The 16,221-nt window shown below is 45.1% G+C and overlaps 1 protein-coding gene across 4 annotated transcripts in view; it reads left to right on the top strand.

Moving 5' to 3' along the window:
* The first annotated feature begins 474 nt into the window (after positions 1–474).
* The window catches only part of ccny (cyclin Y), a 33,520-nt gene continuing 17,773 nt past the window's right edge, over positions 475–16,221 (top strand). For 2 of the 4 annotated variants that reach the window (XM_030349160.1, XM_030349157.1), the window contains exon 1: positions 475–1,141. In XM_030349160.1, the coding sequence (XP_030205020.1) occupies positions 988–1,141 (154 nt within the window). In that variant the 5' untranslated portion in view covers positions 475–987. The remainder of the gene's footprint in view (positions 1,142–16,221) is intronic. The other 2 variants (XM_030349159.1, XM_030349158.1) reach the window with 2 other exon arrangements.

Raw genomic sequence — 16,221 nt, 5'->3', positions numbered from 1 at the left:
ACACTATGCTGTATGCTATAAACTAGCAATAAACTAAGGAATACGATATGATTTTATATCATACTTAATCATATGACTTATATTAGTATTACATGTAGCCTACTGTCCCCAAAGAAGTATTAACAACATCATTGGATATCGCATCATCAATTGACATAATAATAATCATAATAATCATAATAATAATAATAATAATAATCATATCCGAGTGATTTTATTTTGTGAATAATGAAATATGCTGCTGATAACGCGTAAGGGTATTATTGACAGGTCAATAATATATCAGATGATAAAATATTGTGGCTAGCACTAAGGGAAAAACCGGGGTACCATCACAAAGAAATGTATATAACTGTACAGTACAACTGGTTCGATTAAAGTCTCTCATCCACCGGTATCAACAGATTTATATTTTATCTCCAACACGTTTGTCACTTGTTCCCGCCCCCTTGAACCGGAACCTTTCCCAGCTCACGGCGACAGCGCTGCTTGTTTGTTGCAGCGGATGTAGCCCACTGTAGAGACAACAAACGCTGCGCTCCTAGTCCTGGTCCGGAGAAACGCCTCGTTCGAAGAGCCGAAGTGCGGGGATTATGAGTACATCTGGATGCCCCTCTGGAGGAAAACGACAGTCCTGAAGCTGTCGCCTGGTTTATATGGTGTGGACTGCGGTCAACAAGGAGATTTGGCAAAGGGAGGGGTGCGCTGCTGATTCTGCCGTACCACTACTTGCCTGCCCACCTCTTTACTTTCCTAAATGGCTCCCATGTATAATGTCTATCGTTTGACCCCGTGGAATGACGTGTAACGGTCAGTTTCTTGCATATAATTAGTTTGATTCTGACTTGCTTCCTTTGGGCAATCGCGTTAACGCCCCGGTTGGTCTTTTCAGTTTCTGTCGTGGTTGTAGTTGGCAGGAGGCGGACCTGAATAAAGTGTCCGTGTGGTGCATATTGACTTGGAAGACCCACAGCTGAACGCTACACCATGGGGAATACTACCTCCTGTTGTGTTTCATCGAGCCCCAAACACCGGAGAAATAACCACTCGCGGCTGGAACCCTACCGGCCAGAGGCGGAGCTCAGCCGGGAGGATACCGCCTGCAACCTGCAGCACATCAGTGATAGAGATTATATCGACGGTAAGACGAAGCACCCTTCCATCGCTCGCATCCCACATGGCTTGCAATAAGGAGAATGACAGCAATAGATATCCATGCAAACTCCAACGTGGGTATAGGTAACTGCAAAGAACATATTATTTTGATTTCCATGTGTCATTTAAATGTAATACATTGGAATAAAGCTTATATCAATTATAGTAGGTGCAATTCAAAAATAAAAATGCGGTCAGTCAGTTCTTTATAGATAACATAATTCTTGACGCAATTTGTCAATACTTCCTATTGCATTGTGGTGCCTTGATAGTATACCGACCATACGTTCTGCACTGTGTTGACATGTCACTACAGTCCTTGAGCAATTAACAATTATTCCAATACTCAGTGGGTATGCGCACACTGCTGGTGTCTGTATTGCCCAATGTGATCCTGACCGCTTGTGTTGTGTTTGCGCGCTAGCCTGGGATGTTGTTGTTCTCCTGCCAAGTCTAGAAGTCTGCTGGAGAGTATGACATTATTCAGTCACTTGGACTTACGTCATCGTTCCTCAGTGCGCGTGCTTGTGCGGAGCCCTGGAGGCTCAGAACAGCGAGAGGCTGTCTCGATGCACTTTGTGTAAAGTTTGAGTCAGAGTTGCCATAGTAAGTCTTGTTGACAAGGAGTCACAACAGATGCCATCTTCACTTGCGTGTATTGGTACGTTCACATTTGAACCAATAATTAACTTGCTTTTATAACAAAAACAATATTTTCAGTGAAAAAAATAAGTCAAACTTGTGGATTTTCAACATAGTTATTTATGAAGAACATTTTACACTGCACACAAAACCAAACCCCCTCTACCTCCCTCTCTCCCCCTAATCCCACTACAACCCCCTGTCCAGTACCATAGCCTGAGAAGGCTGCCGTGTGTCTCAGAGGAAGCACAAGTGATATCCTTTCCAAAGTCGAGTAGTCTTGGCAGCGAGTGACTCCGGCTCGGTAACGTCTTCTGGGCCAGGGTGAAGGGGGTCACCTCTGGGGGTGCGACTGTCACAACAGGGTGGGTAGAGGGTGGGACTGGCTGACCAGTCAATGAAAGGAAGAGCTTGACAACATGACCAACAAGCTGAAAGCTGTCGTTAATACCAACATAAAAAATATTATTTTTTTTTATCAAAAATATACATTACGTTTAGTAAAGTGTAACATTGTCCCATATTGTAATATGTCCCAAGAAATAGTATGCAATTCAGCTACTATTTGTCATACCACAGTTTCGAAAAATATGGATGGACCCACCAAGAATATATCAAACTAGCTCATTAATGACCTGAAGACATCAATGAAGTTCAGGGAGGGTCCAACTTCTTCAGCGCTGGCTGCAGGCTGCAGGGCTATCAAACACACTACATTCCAGGGCTTTGAGAAACATGTTGTGTTTGACCAGGTAGTTGACTCTGGTTAAACATGTTTTCCTGATCAGCTTCGACTTTTGCACTCTATGTCCAGTTGAAAAAAGCTTGCCACAAAGTACTGAATTCACTATCAAACCTACCAGCTATATGTAAGATAATTTGTTGATAGCAATATGCTCCCATAAGTGACCGAGCGGGAGACGGACATGCTGGCGTTCTCTAGAGATGTTCCAAAGGGTTGTAGACCTGTACTGTGTTAATGTTTATTATAATTGCTAAACTATCTTTACATTCAACGAGAGAGAGAGAGAAAGGGAGAGGCAAACGTCAGCCAACTGATATAATGGTCTGTTTTCTAAAAGTCCGTAAATCCGTCCAAAAAAGTGAAACTCTTGAGGGAAACTATTATCACATGCCATAGCGTATGCCACGGACACGCAACATAATGACTTGATTCATGGTGTTTGGTTGCGGCTCCTGACCCGACGACTCTTAGCCGCTTGCCAAACGGTTGGTGTCTCGGTCACGAGCTGCCAAGTCCTCCCAGCGGAGGAGGAGGGTTCCCTGTTGTGAGTAATCAGGAAAGCCCCAGGCTCCGGCCCCGGCCCTACAGCCTCCCCCCTGCCCCGCCTCATCCTCAAGAGGGTTCTGTCTACAACATCTCAGAGACTAGTGACAGTCACAGGATGGTTGCAGACAACATGGGAGTGTGCATGTCGAATTGTAGTTTTCTCCTTCTGGCAGAGTTTTAATGTGGGGTTTATGGTGCTGTCTTCAGGGTTGCTAGTGATTGAACAAAGTGGAAATCTTTATTAATTCTCCATTTATTTTGTTATAGTTATAATTAGGGTTAGTGGCGTGCTATTTAATAATTGTGCTATTGCAGTTCTGTACCATGCTAACACCATGGTGGGGATCTTTACTGACCAATCACAGCAGAGAATGAGGAATGGCATGTGCTTCACATTTGAGATGGATGAAAGACTTTGTTTGTTAGTTGTGTGTGTGTGTGTGTGTGTGTGTGTGTGTGTGTGTGTGTGTGTGTGTGTGTGTGTGTGTGTGTGTGTGTGTGTGTGTGTGTGTGTGTTGTTTACTCAAGTCATTACCGTTGACCCAGTGGACCCTGTCATTGAGCCTCTAATGGCATTCCCAATTTCACATGGAGGAAAAGGCAGGGCTCAGTGTAAAGAAACTGCCTTCCACACAGTGTTTCAAATGGCTCATTGTTCTCCGGCTTGTTATCTACAACCGGCCTTGTGTGAACAGTGAATGCGGAAAGTGGTGGAAGAGTAAAGAATCTAAGATCTCTCATACCAAACAATAAGGACAAATATAAGAGTTTGCATTCTAAAAATTCCTCGCTTCATTCAGGGATAAACCAAATGGACCGAAATTGAGTTTGGGGTTAGAATTGCATCTTTACTTACTAGTACCTTCGTGAAGACAAGAGACTAGATCATTTGGTTTGATTAATTATGACATTTGAACCTGCATTGTTGTTTTTGGAAACAGATATGCTGGTGAAAGGAGCGGAATATTTTGGTAGACATAGATCAGATGCATCCCGGAAAACCAAATGCGGGTAGGTAGGTATACCAGGAAAAGATGCAAACTAAAGTTTTAACAATTTGAGATCCTTCAAAACATCCTCAAGTGCTTTGGTTTGTTTCTTTGTTTTCGTTCACACATACAGGATACCCAAATAAGCAACCTTCGTCCCTCCACATTTGTACAAAGAAACTAGTTGCACATTTGTGTCTCTCGCCTGTACCCCATTAAAGTGCACTGTGGCCAAAATGCTGCACCACCATCTTCTTTTGTCCGCCGCGCATAAGAACGGTGACAAATTCTCTTTGAACAAAGGCGCACAGTAATGCACACAATGGAATTTACACTGGCGCTCTGGCCAGCGCGGTGAGTTCAGAGCCATTGCATTTGCCTGGCATGGGATCATTATCTGCACTCACACCTCTGTGTGTATTTACACTCGGGGCTAATTATAGCCTAGAGGTTTTGATTTGACTAATATTGGGATAAGCTAAACGTTATGTGTCAGGCTTGTCTTAACAGCAGCACAATGTGATTAAGCTCGACCGTTGTAGCGGAGTGAAACAGCCTTCTTTCATAGCGAAGAATTAGGCTCGGAGAAGTAACGTCCAGTCCCAGCTCTTTTTGTATACTATGTATCCAGCTTTATCTTCTGCTTCTATCTCTTGTAGTTTGGGTTCTTTCTAACTTGATGGATTATCCACACCAAGTAAATAGGATGAACCCTTGGGATTAGGTTTGCTGTTGTTAACCATCCATACCAAAGCCAAGCTTCATGGATAATGGTTAAACTACTGGACAGCCACACTTAATGTGTGTGTGTGTGTGTGTTCTTATTAGCTGATGCATTGCGTGCTTTGTCTACTTTTTCCACGAATTTGCAAACAAAAAAAGAACCAGCTGAACAAATCACTGTTTCCCCTGGCGTCATCGTTGTTTCTTTTAACAACAAGTAAGCAAATCTTTTTACAGGAACAAAAAAAAAAAAAGACTCCTCTCTGAACTGACCAAAGACGATGGAGAGATAATCAATCAGTCATACATGTGACCTTAAAGAAGAAGTCAGACAATAATGGCAGCCCATTCATTCGATTGGACTTGCACAGTGGTGCAAGCAGGCCATAAAATACTGCGATTTTGGGGCTGGCCTATTGGGTCACGATAGACGTTGGTCTACGGCACTGGTGGGACCTTCCGGTTACAATGCCCATCCGTCTCCACCACACACCGCTGCCTCAAACTTCTGGCTGAAGCCAGACCCCCTTGGAAGAAGGAAGGCCGGAATAATGTTTTTTTCAGGGATGCATTATTCAGAGTAATCCTGGTGTATTCACGTTAAAAGTTGTTCTATTGTCATACATTGGTTACCGGCAGGCATCAGAGTGATGACACACACACACACAGACACACACAGACACACACAGACACACAGACACACAGACACACACACACACACACACACACACACACACACACACACACACACACACACACACACACACACACACACACACACACACACACACACACACACACACACACACACACACAGAGAGAGAGAGAGACAACTCTGTAACTCAACTGAGCTGATCGGTGGGTCTCGTCGTTGTTCAAAGGTATTTAAATCTACGATGCATGAAGTGGGCTAATTAGAATCTGGTGGTGCCATTATTTATGCATACAGTTTAAGAGCCGAGGGAGTCTTGTAGCTGCGATTCAGACTATTTGACCCAGATCTACAACGTATGCAAGTCATTCAGCTTTTTTTCTTTTCGGGGGGATCACAAATCATCTGTCTCGCCCCTGGCGGAACTATTGACAGTATGGTACTTTGATGTTACCAGTCGGGATGTGCCATGTTACGGTGTTACTGTAATTCAACCAAACCAGTCCTTGTTGTATTTGAGCGGGAATGTTATAGAGGATTCCTCATGATGATACTGAACTATGCCTTTGTCGTACTGGAAACATGAACAGACCTTGTATTTTATTTGCCTAGAAGGCAATCATTAAAGTAAATTATAATACCTCATATTTGCCCATTTCACAATCATCTGACACCAATAGTTTTTTTGGTCACTACAACAGACCTGTGTCTCTTCTCATCAACTATACTTCAGTTTCTCCAGGGGGTTTCCATTTGACAAAACAAATTGACTGCTTCGAAACATTAATGAAAGTGCAATTGCCTGTGACAATCTCATTGTGGTGACTTGTTCAATCTGACTGCACAGTGAGGCTGAATCTATCTCCCGCCACCACATCGAAAACTCATTTTCGCTTTCTGTCTCCAAAGTGCTCTTTTTTCTCATCTTGCTGACATTTCGAAAGTAATTATGTAATAACAAGATGAAGATAAGGTTGCTCTTCCCACAACGCATCAAGAGGTAAAGAAAAAAAACAATGGGTTGCTGTGATTAGCAGTGATAGGTTGAAGACAAAGGGCTGTCTTTTGAGGAAAAAGCTAATCACGCACCAGCTCTTTGGGGCAGAGTTGTTACTCATAGCCATTCCAGACATGCTGCGATGCCATTGACAGTGACACTGAATCTGTTGTGAGTAAAGGTGTCAGAAGTGGAACGGGTTATGGACAAAAGCCATTAGGGAACATTTGAGTCCATGCTCTTTAATTCAGTAGTAATTGTGTTGGTGTTGCGTTGCTGGGTTGTTTGCGAGTAGGGAGAAAAAGTATAATAAGTTGCGCAGGGAACAAGGGACATAAGCCATGCTGTTAATCAGCTTCCGGTAGAGCCCCACATATCCTTAATCCCCCCCCAATGTAAAAATGTTACGTCAGGACGACCAGCAGTGTGCTTTAGCGAATTACGAATGTTAATTACACAGTCCAAACGCGCTCTCGCATAGGAATTGGATCTAAATTATTATCCAAATGGTCCACGGCTATCCAAACGTATTGTCGGATGAGCTTACATTTGGAAACCGAGGTTTTGTCTTGGTGTTTTGTTCTGTCTTGTCTCTGTGAAGAGTAAATGACTCATTGACACTTTAAACGTGTCTGCAGCAAACAGCAATGTGCACCAAGGGATGCACTATTCTCTTGGTGTCTGTGTGTCTCATCCTATCAATGCTTTTGGAGGGCTTTCTTGTGAGGCGTCTGTTTGGCTGGGTGAAGGGGGGGGGGCATTTGACGGTGAGGGAACAGAAACGAAACTCACCACCAAATGGATGTGACACACGGCAGCTGGAGAGAATGGCACAGCTTGCGGCACGCTGCTTAATATGACATCCTAATTTCTCCATCGTGAAACACACATACACACGCGGTACACCTGGCCAGGCCATGCATGCATGCATGCATGCTGTGCGTGTGCATTCGCGTTTGTGACAATGTGACCAACCTGCAAAACAACCCTGCTACTTTTGTCAAGCATTTGAGGTATTAACAGGCTGAATGACCTAAATAATTTATTTCCTTTTGTGCAAAGTTTGCAATTTACAATGTTATCGTTTCTAAAGAAGTTTGTCTTTTAACAGATAAAGGCAAAGTAACTTTGGATGACATCTGCCCCCCCCCCCCCCCCCCCGTAACCTAAATGTGTTTCAAAATAAGAGTTTATAAAAAGCAGTCCTACTTCTCTTTGAAAGGAACAGTGCTGTGTTCTGCCCTTGTTATGCTCCCTGCTCCCTTCCCATAATGCCGTCAGCTGCCGATAGTGTGACTTCTCCATCGCGGCCAATCAATGGCTCCTATTATGCTGAAGGTAAAGAAAAAGGATCCCCCTTTAGCTCACTTATCTTGTTGGAGAGTGTGGCGCTGACTTTGGTTTAAGGAAGTAAATACGGCTAGGCGGAATGGCCTCAGATGTATATCACGGTATAATTGGAAGCACGGACGGTAATGGTATATATCGGGCATATTTGTTTTCTCGAAATTGAAATATCGATGCTTCTGAAGGAGGATGAATACTGATATGTAAAGAGGCATTTCTTGTGCAAAACTGTAATAATAAATGGAACAAAATACAAAGTAGCATAGTGTTGTATGGTCAACCAATGCATTGAGACTTAAATGGCCAATGCAGAATTGGTGTCACAGGTGGATCCCAAAGCGGAGGGATTGTGTTTTAAAATTTAAATGTACTCGATCCTGCAACAATAAACTGTTTACTGCGACACAATGGCGATTTGTTAACAGGAAGAGGAAATGCATTCACACATCCACCTTGGGTGAGCAGAGAGCGAACCGGGGATGGGAGGGTGTGTGTGTGTGTGTGTGTGGGGGGGGGGGGGGGGGGGGGTCATTCCTCAGGCATGACGTTACCACTTCCTCTGCCACTGGTGAAATTAGCGCAAGCGCTATGAAGTGAGAAGCACACACCTCAAGTCATCCACAACAACCAAGAGGCATACAGCCATTGAGAAACACCACCATGTTTTGTAGTTCTAGTTCAGCAGGAGATAGCGGTGGTTATGTCATGGCCTTCCAGACCAGCGGTCAAGGCTAATCTCCGAGGCTAATTGAGCGTGCTCCCGTCAGATGGGTCTGCCCGTACTGGCAAAGGGGCAAAGTGAGCCGTTCCAGCAGGTGTGGGGGGGAGGGGGGGGGGGGGGGGGGGGGCTGTCTCTGGCGCCACCATGGCCAGTAGCACAGAACCAACCATTCAGGTGATCCATGATAAGGCATGGCGCTGCTCAAGAGATCTGCATCCGCAGAGTATCATTCGGATTTCAATTTGCTGTGTTTTTTATCCGACTATCTTCGTGTCGACACACTGTTGATTCCTCTGTTTTAAGCGTGTGTATGTGTTGCGTTTTGTGGAAGTGTCAACACGTTCCGAGTGTGGCACCGAGCTTGGCACAGATGGGCTCCCTGTTTGTCGACGGCTCCTTCCACAGCGTGATACAGGACCGACCACAGGGAGAGAGAGACGCAGGGAGAGACTGCAAGAGGGGAAGAGAGGAAGCACTAGTGTGAAGGGACAAGTGTGTGTGTGTGTGTGTGTGTGTGTGTGTGTGTGTGTGTGTGTGTGTGTGTGTGTGTGTGTGTGTGTGTGTGTGTGTGTGTGTGTGTGTGTGTGTGTGTGTGTGAGACGTGTGCGTTGCGCTTTAGGACATCACATGGCAGATTCAACGGTGCAACAGCGTTCATTGAAACAGTGTTCACTTCCTGCACCGTTCACGTAACTTACATTCTGGTCGCTATTCTTTATTTATTTTGGTGCCAGCTGGGCGAGTGGCAAGTCTTGCAGCGTCTGCCCCACTGTTGATGTGTTTTGGTTCAACCCGATTCTTATCGAGACCTCCTCACCCTTATTGCAATCAACACTTAAGGCAAAGTCTCTTGTTGTTGTCCCTGCTTGCTGGAGTTTAGAAAGCTGGATATTTTAATTGCTCTAGAAACTCTAGAAACGCTAGTGAGACCCAGAGACAGATGTGATCCGTCTTTTTTTTTTTCTGTAGAGTTTACTTTCTACATTTGTGGAGGATTAGAGAATGGGAGAAGAGACGGACAGAGGCAGCTTCTTTACAGCAGAACTGCAGAGGAGCATCAATCATCAATTGAAATAATTGCACTGTTGCAGTAAATCAAAAAAATAGGAAATGGCATTTCTTGTGACAGATGGAAAAGGAGGCATCACTTGCAGGTGTTGATCAATCCTAAATCAAATTGGTGGGCAGGAACGCACTTTCAGACGGATCAGGCTTTAGCTTTATCCCCTTTCAGCCACGTGTGTGTGTGTGGTACAGTGTGTGGGGGGCAGAGAGAGGCAGCAGCCCTTGAGCAGTCATGCGGTGCAGAGCTGTTGTTCACCAGCTTGTGATTACCAGCTTCTTTTCCCCAGAATGGACGACAGATGTTGTTGAGGAATATCAATCTGCAGTTTTTTGGCATTCTGTAAAAACCAAACTGCAAGAATCTGTCAATTCAGGTTGTTTTTTAACTAGCGTTACTAATTGTCCCTGTTGAAACGTTTTTGCAACATGTTTGATTTACCAATGTGTGTGTGTGTGTGTGTGTGTGTGTGTGTGTGTGTGTGTGTGTGTGTGTGTGTGTGTGTGTGTGTGTGTGTGTGTGTTGACAAATGTCTATTCAAATGAGGGATTGTTTGGCCAATGCTGAGGCAGCCCACCAGCCGGCCCCTCCGTCAGGGGCCCCACCCTGCTGGGCAGGTGCAGCAGCAGCCCTGGCTGGCTCCTAATTGCTGCCCCTCGGGGAGGGGGGGGGGGGGTACGTCTGGTTGAGGTCCCAACCAGGGATCACCGAGATGCCCACCTTGTCAGACCAAAGGCCCCTCCTGCTCTGATATAATTGGTTGTCAGCCTCCTGGTGACATTTGGCACGCAAACACACGTACACTTTGAGACAGACAAACACCGGCACAGACACTGCCCTTTTAATCAGCCAGAGTAATCATATTTGTTTCAACCCAAAAGTCCATGGGAATGCTAGGATCAGAAATTCCCATCCGTCTCTGTATTAAACAATAATGCAGTTGTGGCTGTGACAGGTTTAATCTGTGATTTTTGGCATGTTGGATCTCGTTGAAAGGCTGTAACGGTTATTGGATTATAATCAATTGGGTGGATTTGAACAAAAAACTACAAAGCTATGGTTTGGACTAAAACCCAAGGGGCTGTATTTTTGACACGCATGATAGTTATATATCTTTCTGTGTGCAACCGTTTTCTGTTGCTTTTGAACTCTCTCTCCCGATGTCACTCATCTGACACTTTGTCCCCATCTGACACTATGCCCTCTGTCCGGCTGGAAGTTTGAATCCTGATCCTGCTTGATTCTTTAGCAGTGTTATGCATTTGGCTAGACCAAGGTCCTTAATGCTCAAGGTGTGATTCAGGTGCAGTTTGTGTTACGTGAAAGAGGATCAGGGAGAAAAGGGTTTGGTGCGCGAGAGAGAGGGTGTGGGGGAGAGAAGGGGGAGGAAAAAGATTGTACAGGAATAAGCTACGGCGCTCCTCGTCTTTTACTCCTTTGATGGGCCTGCCGTTGCCAGCTGAATCCTTTTCAAGCATGCGTTGCCTGGTTACCGTGATCCAAAGAGGAGGGGGTTGCGGTTGGTTAGTGTTCAACCCAAGCCTGACACCCGCCGCCCTCCTCAACCCCTTCGCTCTGTTTTGGTTTATTTTCCGAGAGAAGAGAACCCTTTCTGAGATTATGTGGTCCTCAACGCCCTACTGTCGAGTTCATTAATCTCACTCACTCACTCACTCACTCACTCACTCACTTGTACACATGTCTTGACTTACACTCTCCTTTACTCACACTCACACTCTCTCTCTCCAGGGTCAGTGTAGTTCAATAAGAGACATCTGAAAATAAGAATCAGAAACCTGAGCTGGTCGGTAGGTCTGGTCATTTTATAAAGGTAACACGCACGCGCGCACACGTGCCCCTAGCCCTCCGAGTTGGATGGAGCCCAAAAGTAATCTTGTTTTATTACTGTTGTCCACAAATGTCACTTCATCTGCCAACCTTCTTTTTGTTTTGCCATTCCACCAAATGGGATGGGACGTGGGAGTTAAGGATCCTGTCACAGTCGAGGTTAGATTGGTTCTCTCATCACTGCCCTGCGCTGGGGGTCTGAGCTCTGATGACAGATGAGGAGGCCCCCCCTATTTTCCCCTTCACGGCACAGGAAGGGCTGCTCAGGGAGGACGGACCTCCCGGACCCTGGGAGTGATTGATTTTTGTCGACGTCAACGAGTTTGTCGTCGTCGCATTTAACATTTTTTGATTAATAAGTTTGGGATCCATCAAATGTCTGCACATGAAAAACATACAGAAACAATAAGAATGCAGAAAAAAATGCAATTTGGTGTGTGTTAAAATGGCAGATATCATGATTGTAACTTCTTGAGTTAAGGTGTCTGATATGAAGTCTCCATCCATATCTGGAGCCACAGTCACAAAATACAGTTTGCATCCTTCAAATTTAGAGCACTGCGTACCCACCTTGCTTGAAGCCACTACGCCCCCTTAGCAAATAGAAAAACTAAACATGACTGACCCATGGATGGCGAATCCAGTGGATGAAGTGTGTGCAGTGGACCATATGGAGTACAAATGTAGTGCAAACCATATTGTACCTTTTTTTGTTGTTTCTTTTTTTTCCCTTTGATTGTGTGAAATTGTTCTGTTCCTTAACGTTTCTATTTTTAAACCCAACGCTCCGTGTGATCATTTTAGGATGGGATGTGCTTTAGAAAACAAAGAGCACTTGTTATTCAGGTACCAGCTGTCGCACACCATGTGATTTCATCTTTTTCTTTTTGTCATTTTTTTAAATCTCCATCTGTCTGTTGGAAGTTACAAAGTAAATAGCGACACCTAATACTGAATGGAGATATTAAAGCTGTATCCTCCTATGAGTTAAAGGCAATGGCCAGTTCTGGATTGATCTTGTGTGTGCATTTGTTGTGTTTTTGTGTGTGAATGGCTGTTGACAGTTGAGTGATGTTTTTCATTATTTTGGCTTGATGTTGCGTTTCACTGCAATAAGGACAGAACCCAAGAAGTGTTTCGGTTTGGCGTTGTTGACCGTGTGCGCGTGTGTAAACACAAGTGTCTTTCAGCGATGTTCCTTCCCACCACTGAGGCTGGTTCCTATGACACCACAACATCCTATTGACCATATTCGCAAAGCACTTATCTCCCAAGATGTGCATGAGAACCACGCATCATGAATGACCGAGGGAGAGTAAACGCTTCGGTTTACTATTCAATCATGGTAACCGACTCATCCCGATTTATAAAAGCAAAAAACCCTTCTGCCTACTACACCGATCCCTCTGGGAGTTTCTGTCACCTTACAACACAGAAATAGCTCTGATCAATCCCCCTCGCAGGCTACGGACGGCAGCGCTCCTCCAGATGGCTCAGCGGCTGCTTATCGCTTCACTGGCTTCCACTCCAATCTCCTTTCAAGCACACATCTTGTGATGATACCACCAACATCACAAAGAAGGCTAACTGTCTCCTGAGCACCGCCGGGGCGGCTGTCATGTGACCACCTGGTGGTAAGAGGGAAGGGTTTAAAAATGGTTAGGATGAGGAAGATGATGATGATGAGGATGATGATGCCCATCAGCCAGGGGGGCTGGACCTTCTCCTGGTCCTCTTACTCGGACTGGTGTTCTCACCCGGGGTCAGACGGTGTGCCAGGCGGCCAAGAACAGCTTCAGGGTGATTGGAGAAACAACTGCTTGCCGGTCCCCCAGCATTAACAGTGGTTTATGCCTGTTTTCAGTGGTAGCCAGTGTGCGCTGGAGGGCTTCACTGGAGCCTGTTGGAGCTTGTGATTAGATCACTTCTTTTTTTTCCCAGCATGTATTGTTCAAGTTAAAGTAGAAAAGTTAAAAGCTGCAAGTAAGCGATCATGAAAGTTTTGAAGGACTGGCCCACATTGAAAAACATGTCCCCTTGAGGTTGAACACTTCAACACTAAATGTGTTAATTTACATTCTTCAATGTGGACGGAATCTATTGTGTTGGCCTTGGTCCTTAAGCAATGAATTCCAAGTAACTTAACTATGAGTCCTATCGTCTTTTACTATTTCATTCTAACCTTGGCCTTCATTGTCAATAGGGTCTTTGCTATCATTCATCCTTTCTATTTTCAAGCTGTCCTCCACAAATCACCCACATCTGATCGGACTCAGGACTGAACACTCTGGTTGCAGTGAGCGTTCAGGCCTTGACGTCTGCTCATGTGCCTTGTGCTTCTGGGTTAAGTGTACTATCAGTTATTGCTATATACACTGTAGATTAAACAATATTTCACTGCGGAGTGAGCACAGATAATTCCCTATACACATCGGTTCCTAATTTATGGCTCAGGTTACGATAGGTGAGGGACCAAATTAATGATGCTGTCTGCGTTTCCATGGTAACTTTGTTTGCTGTCATGGAGACTAGCAGAAATGGGTTGGGGCCAAAGTGGTCCATAGACTTGGCCGGTGCCTGGATGTTGCATGTCATTACGCTTTACACACACACACAAACAGACACGGAGAGAGAGGGAGAGCGAGAGAACAAGCCTAACCTTATGTTCACTCCCATCCCGCATCCATCGAACAATGGTTTGCTCCTTGTCCCTGCTCTGCCTCATTTCCTTTGCACTTCCTGAAATGCAGGAAATTGTGTGCGTTCTCCCCAGGGGACAGAGAGTGTGTGTGTGTGTGTGTGTGTGTGGAGAGGGGGACCTCGCTCTGCGGTAACAAAGGTCACCTTACACAAGGAGAGCCATTCCTAAAGGTTCCCACTTTCCCTGCATATTGAATAATTAATGGCTCATCTTTACACTTCTATTCATAATAAAGTGCTCCAATTCCATGAGCGATGGCTGCTGCTCGGGTGATGCTAGTGATAAATGTGCTCTGAAAATGCAGATTCTGATAACTGGACGGACACAAACACATGCACACCTCTAATTGGACGTGCACATGCATCCTTCACAAAGGGTCACATTTCTTCCTAAACTCAGTCAAAGACATCTTCTCCGCCCACATCATGGAGGCGTGTGTGTGTGTGTGTTCGCATGTCCTCCTGTGGTCCTTGAAGTACCGCTCATGCACAATAGGACGGGCAGTTCAAAAGACTCTGAAGACAATGTGTCCCGTTTCAAAGGAGCCCGGACACAACGTGGATCTCTCCTTTTCTGCTCTCCCTTACCTTTTAAGGACATGAACGGCCCGTTTTGTTCGAGATACAATTTCAGGAGGTGCAGGATTGTAACTGAAATGTGAGGTGGGCACTAGGCCATCATAGATGGACGACACAAACCTTAATATGGACATTTATTTTGAGATGATTGTTCATTTATTTAGTCGGTGTCGCCCAGGCTCTTTCCCTCTGACACTGCCTCTTTCTTTCTCACAGTACTCTACTCCTTCCTCTTACTCTCTTTATCTTTCCTGTCCATGCAGTTTATCCAATTCTCTTCTTCACACTGTGGGTGTTGGTCTTGTTCAACCTCTTCCTGTTTCACTGATGTCATCCATGGAACCACCAAGGGGGTGCAGCGAGGGGGGGAGATGTGACACACACACACACACACACACACACACACACACACACACACACACACACACACACACACACACACACACACACACACACACACACACACACACACACACAGAGAGAGAGAGAGAGAGAGAGAGAGAGAGAGAGAGAGAGAGAGAGAGAGAGAGAGAGAGAGAGAGAGAGAGAGAGAGAGAGAGAGAGAGAGAGAGAGAGAGAGAGAGAGAGAGAGAGAGAGAGAGAGAGAGAGAGAGAGAGAGAGAGAGAGAGAGAGAGAGAGAGAGAGAGAGAGAGAGAGAGAGAGAGAGAGTCGTCAACGTGTTTGTGTTGGCTGCTTCTACCATCCTACCTCATAAGGTTAAGATCAGCTCCTGGACTGCCCTGTTATGATTTGGTCTCTGCTTAGCCCACCTGATGGCAGTCGATGAGATAGATAGAGAGATAGATATACATAGATATCACTTTCCTTTTTTAGATTAACTGATTGAATTAGGAATGTGTTAATGACCTTTAGACACAATTATTGCTATTAGGCAAAATTATTTTTGGCAACATCCTGATTTATTATTATGATGATGAATAAATGATGGTATTCTACGTCGTCGGCTTCTTAAGACAGACTCCTGCTGGTGGATAACTGACACTGCACATGGCCATATGCAAGTCAAAGAGCATTGAGTTTAGGCGATATGTCTGCGGTGTCTTTTTACAGAAAAGCACACGTCTCCTCCCCGCTGGCCGGTCATGTGTTGAGGTGTGGAGCTCCAACCGGGTGCCCTTTGGCGTTCCCTGGGTGCTCCCTGGGTGCCGTGTGCACGGGCCCTGATTTAACACAACCCGTGTTTGCTCAGAGCATCGATTGCACAAACGGCTGTTTGTAGAGAACTCTTTAGTGACACATCGCTGGCGAGTAAACGGCTCTCCACATTTTAATCGTGGCTGTTTAAATACAGGGCGCTGAATCCATTGGCTCATTTTCCAATCCATGATCATGGTTTGTTCATCGCCTGCCTACTCATGGAGAGTGTTCTGTTCCCTTTGTTCTTCAGTTAATTCAAAATAAATTGTGACACAATATGAATGCGTAATTCAATGGCACACTGATGCCATTTGAGCAGTTACTACGGTTTTTGTTTTACCTCAGTTGGTTTGAG

The sequence above is a fragment of the Gadus morhua genome, chromosome 23 (assembly GCF_902167405.1).
Source record: "Gadus morhua chromosome 23, gadMor3.0, whole genome shotgun sequence".
In the NCBI taxonomy this organism is placed as follows: domain Eukaryota; kingdom Metazoa; phylum Chordata; class Actinopteri; order Gadiformes; family Gadidae; genus Gadus; species Gadus morhua.
Note: the sequence above shows the minus strand (reverse complement) of the source record. Positions and strands in the feature narration are given on the sequence as shown.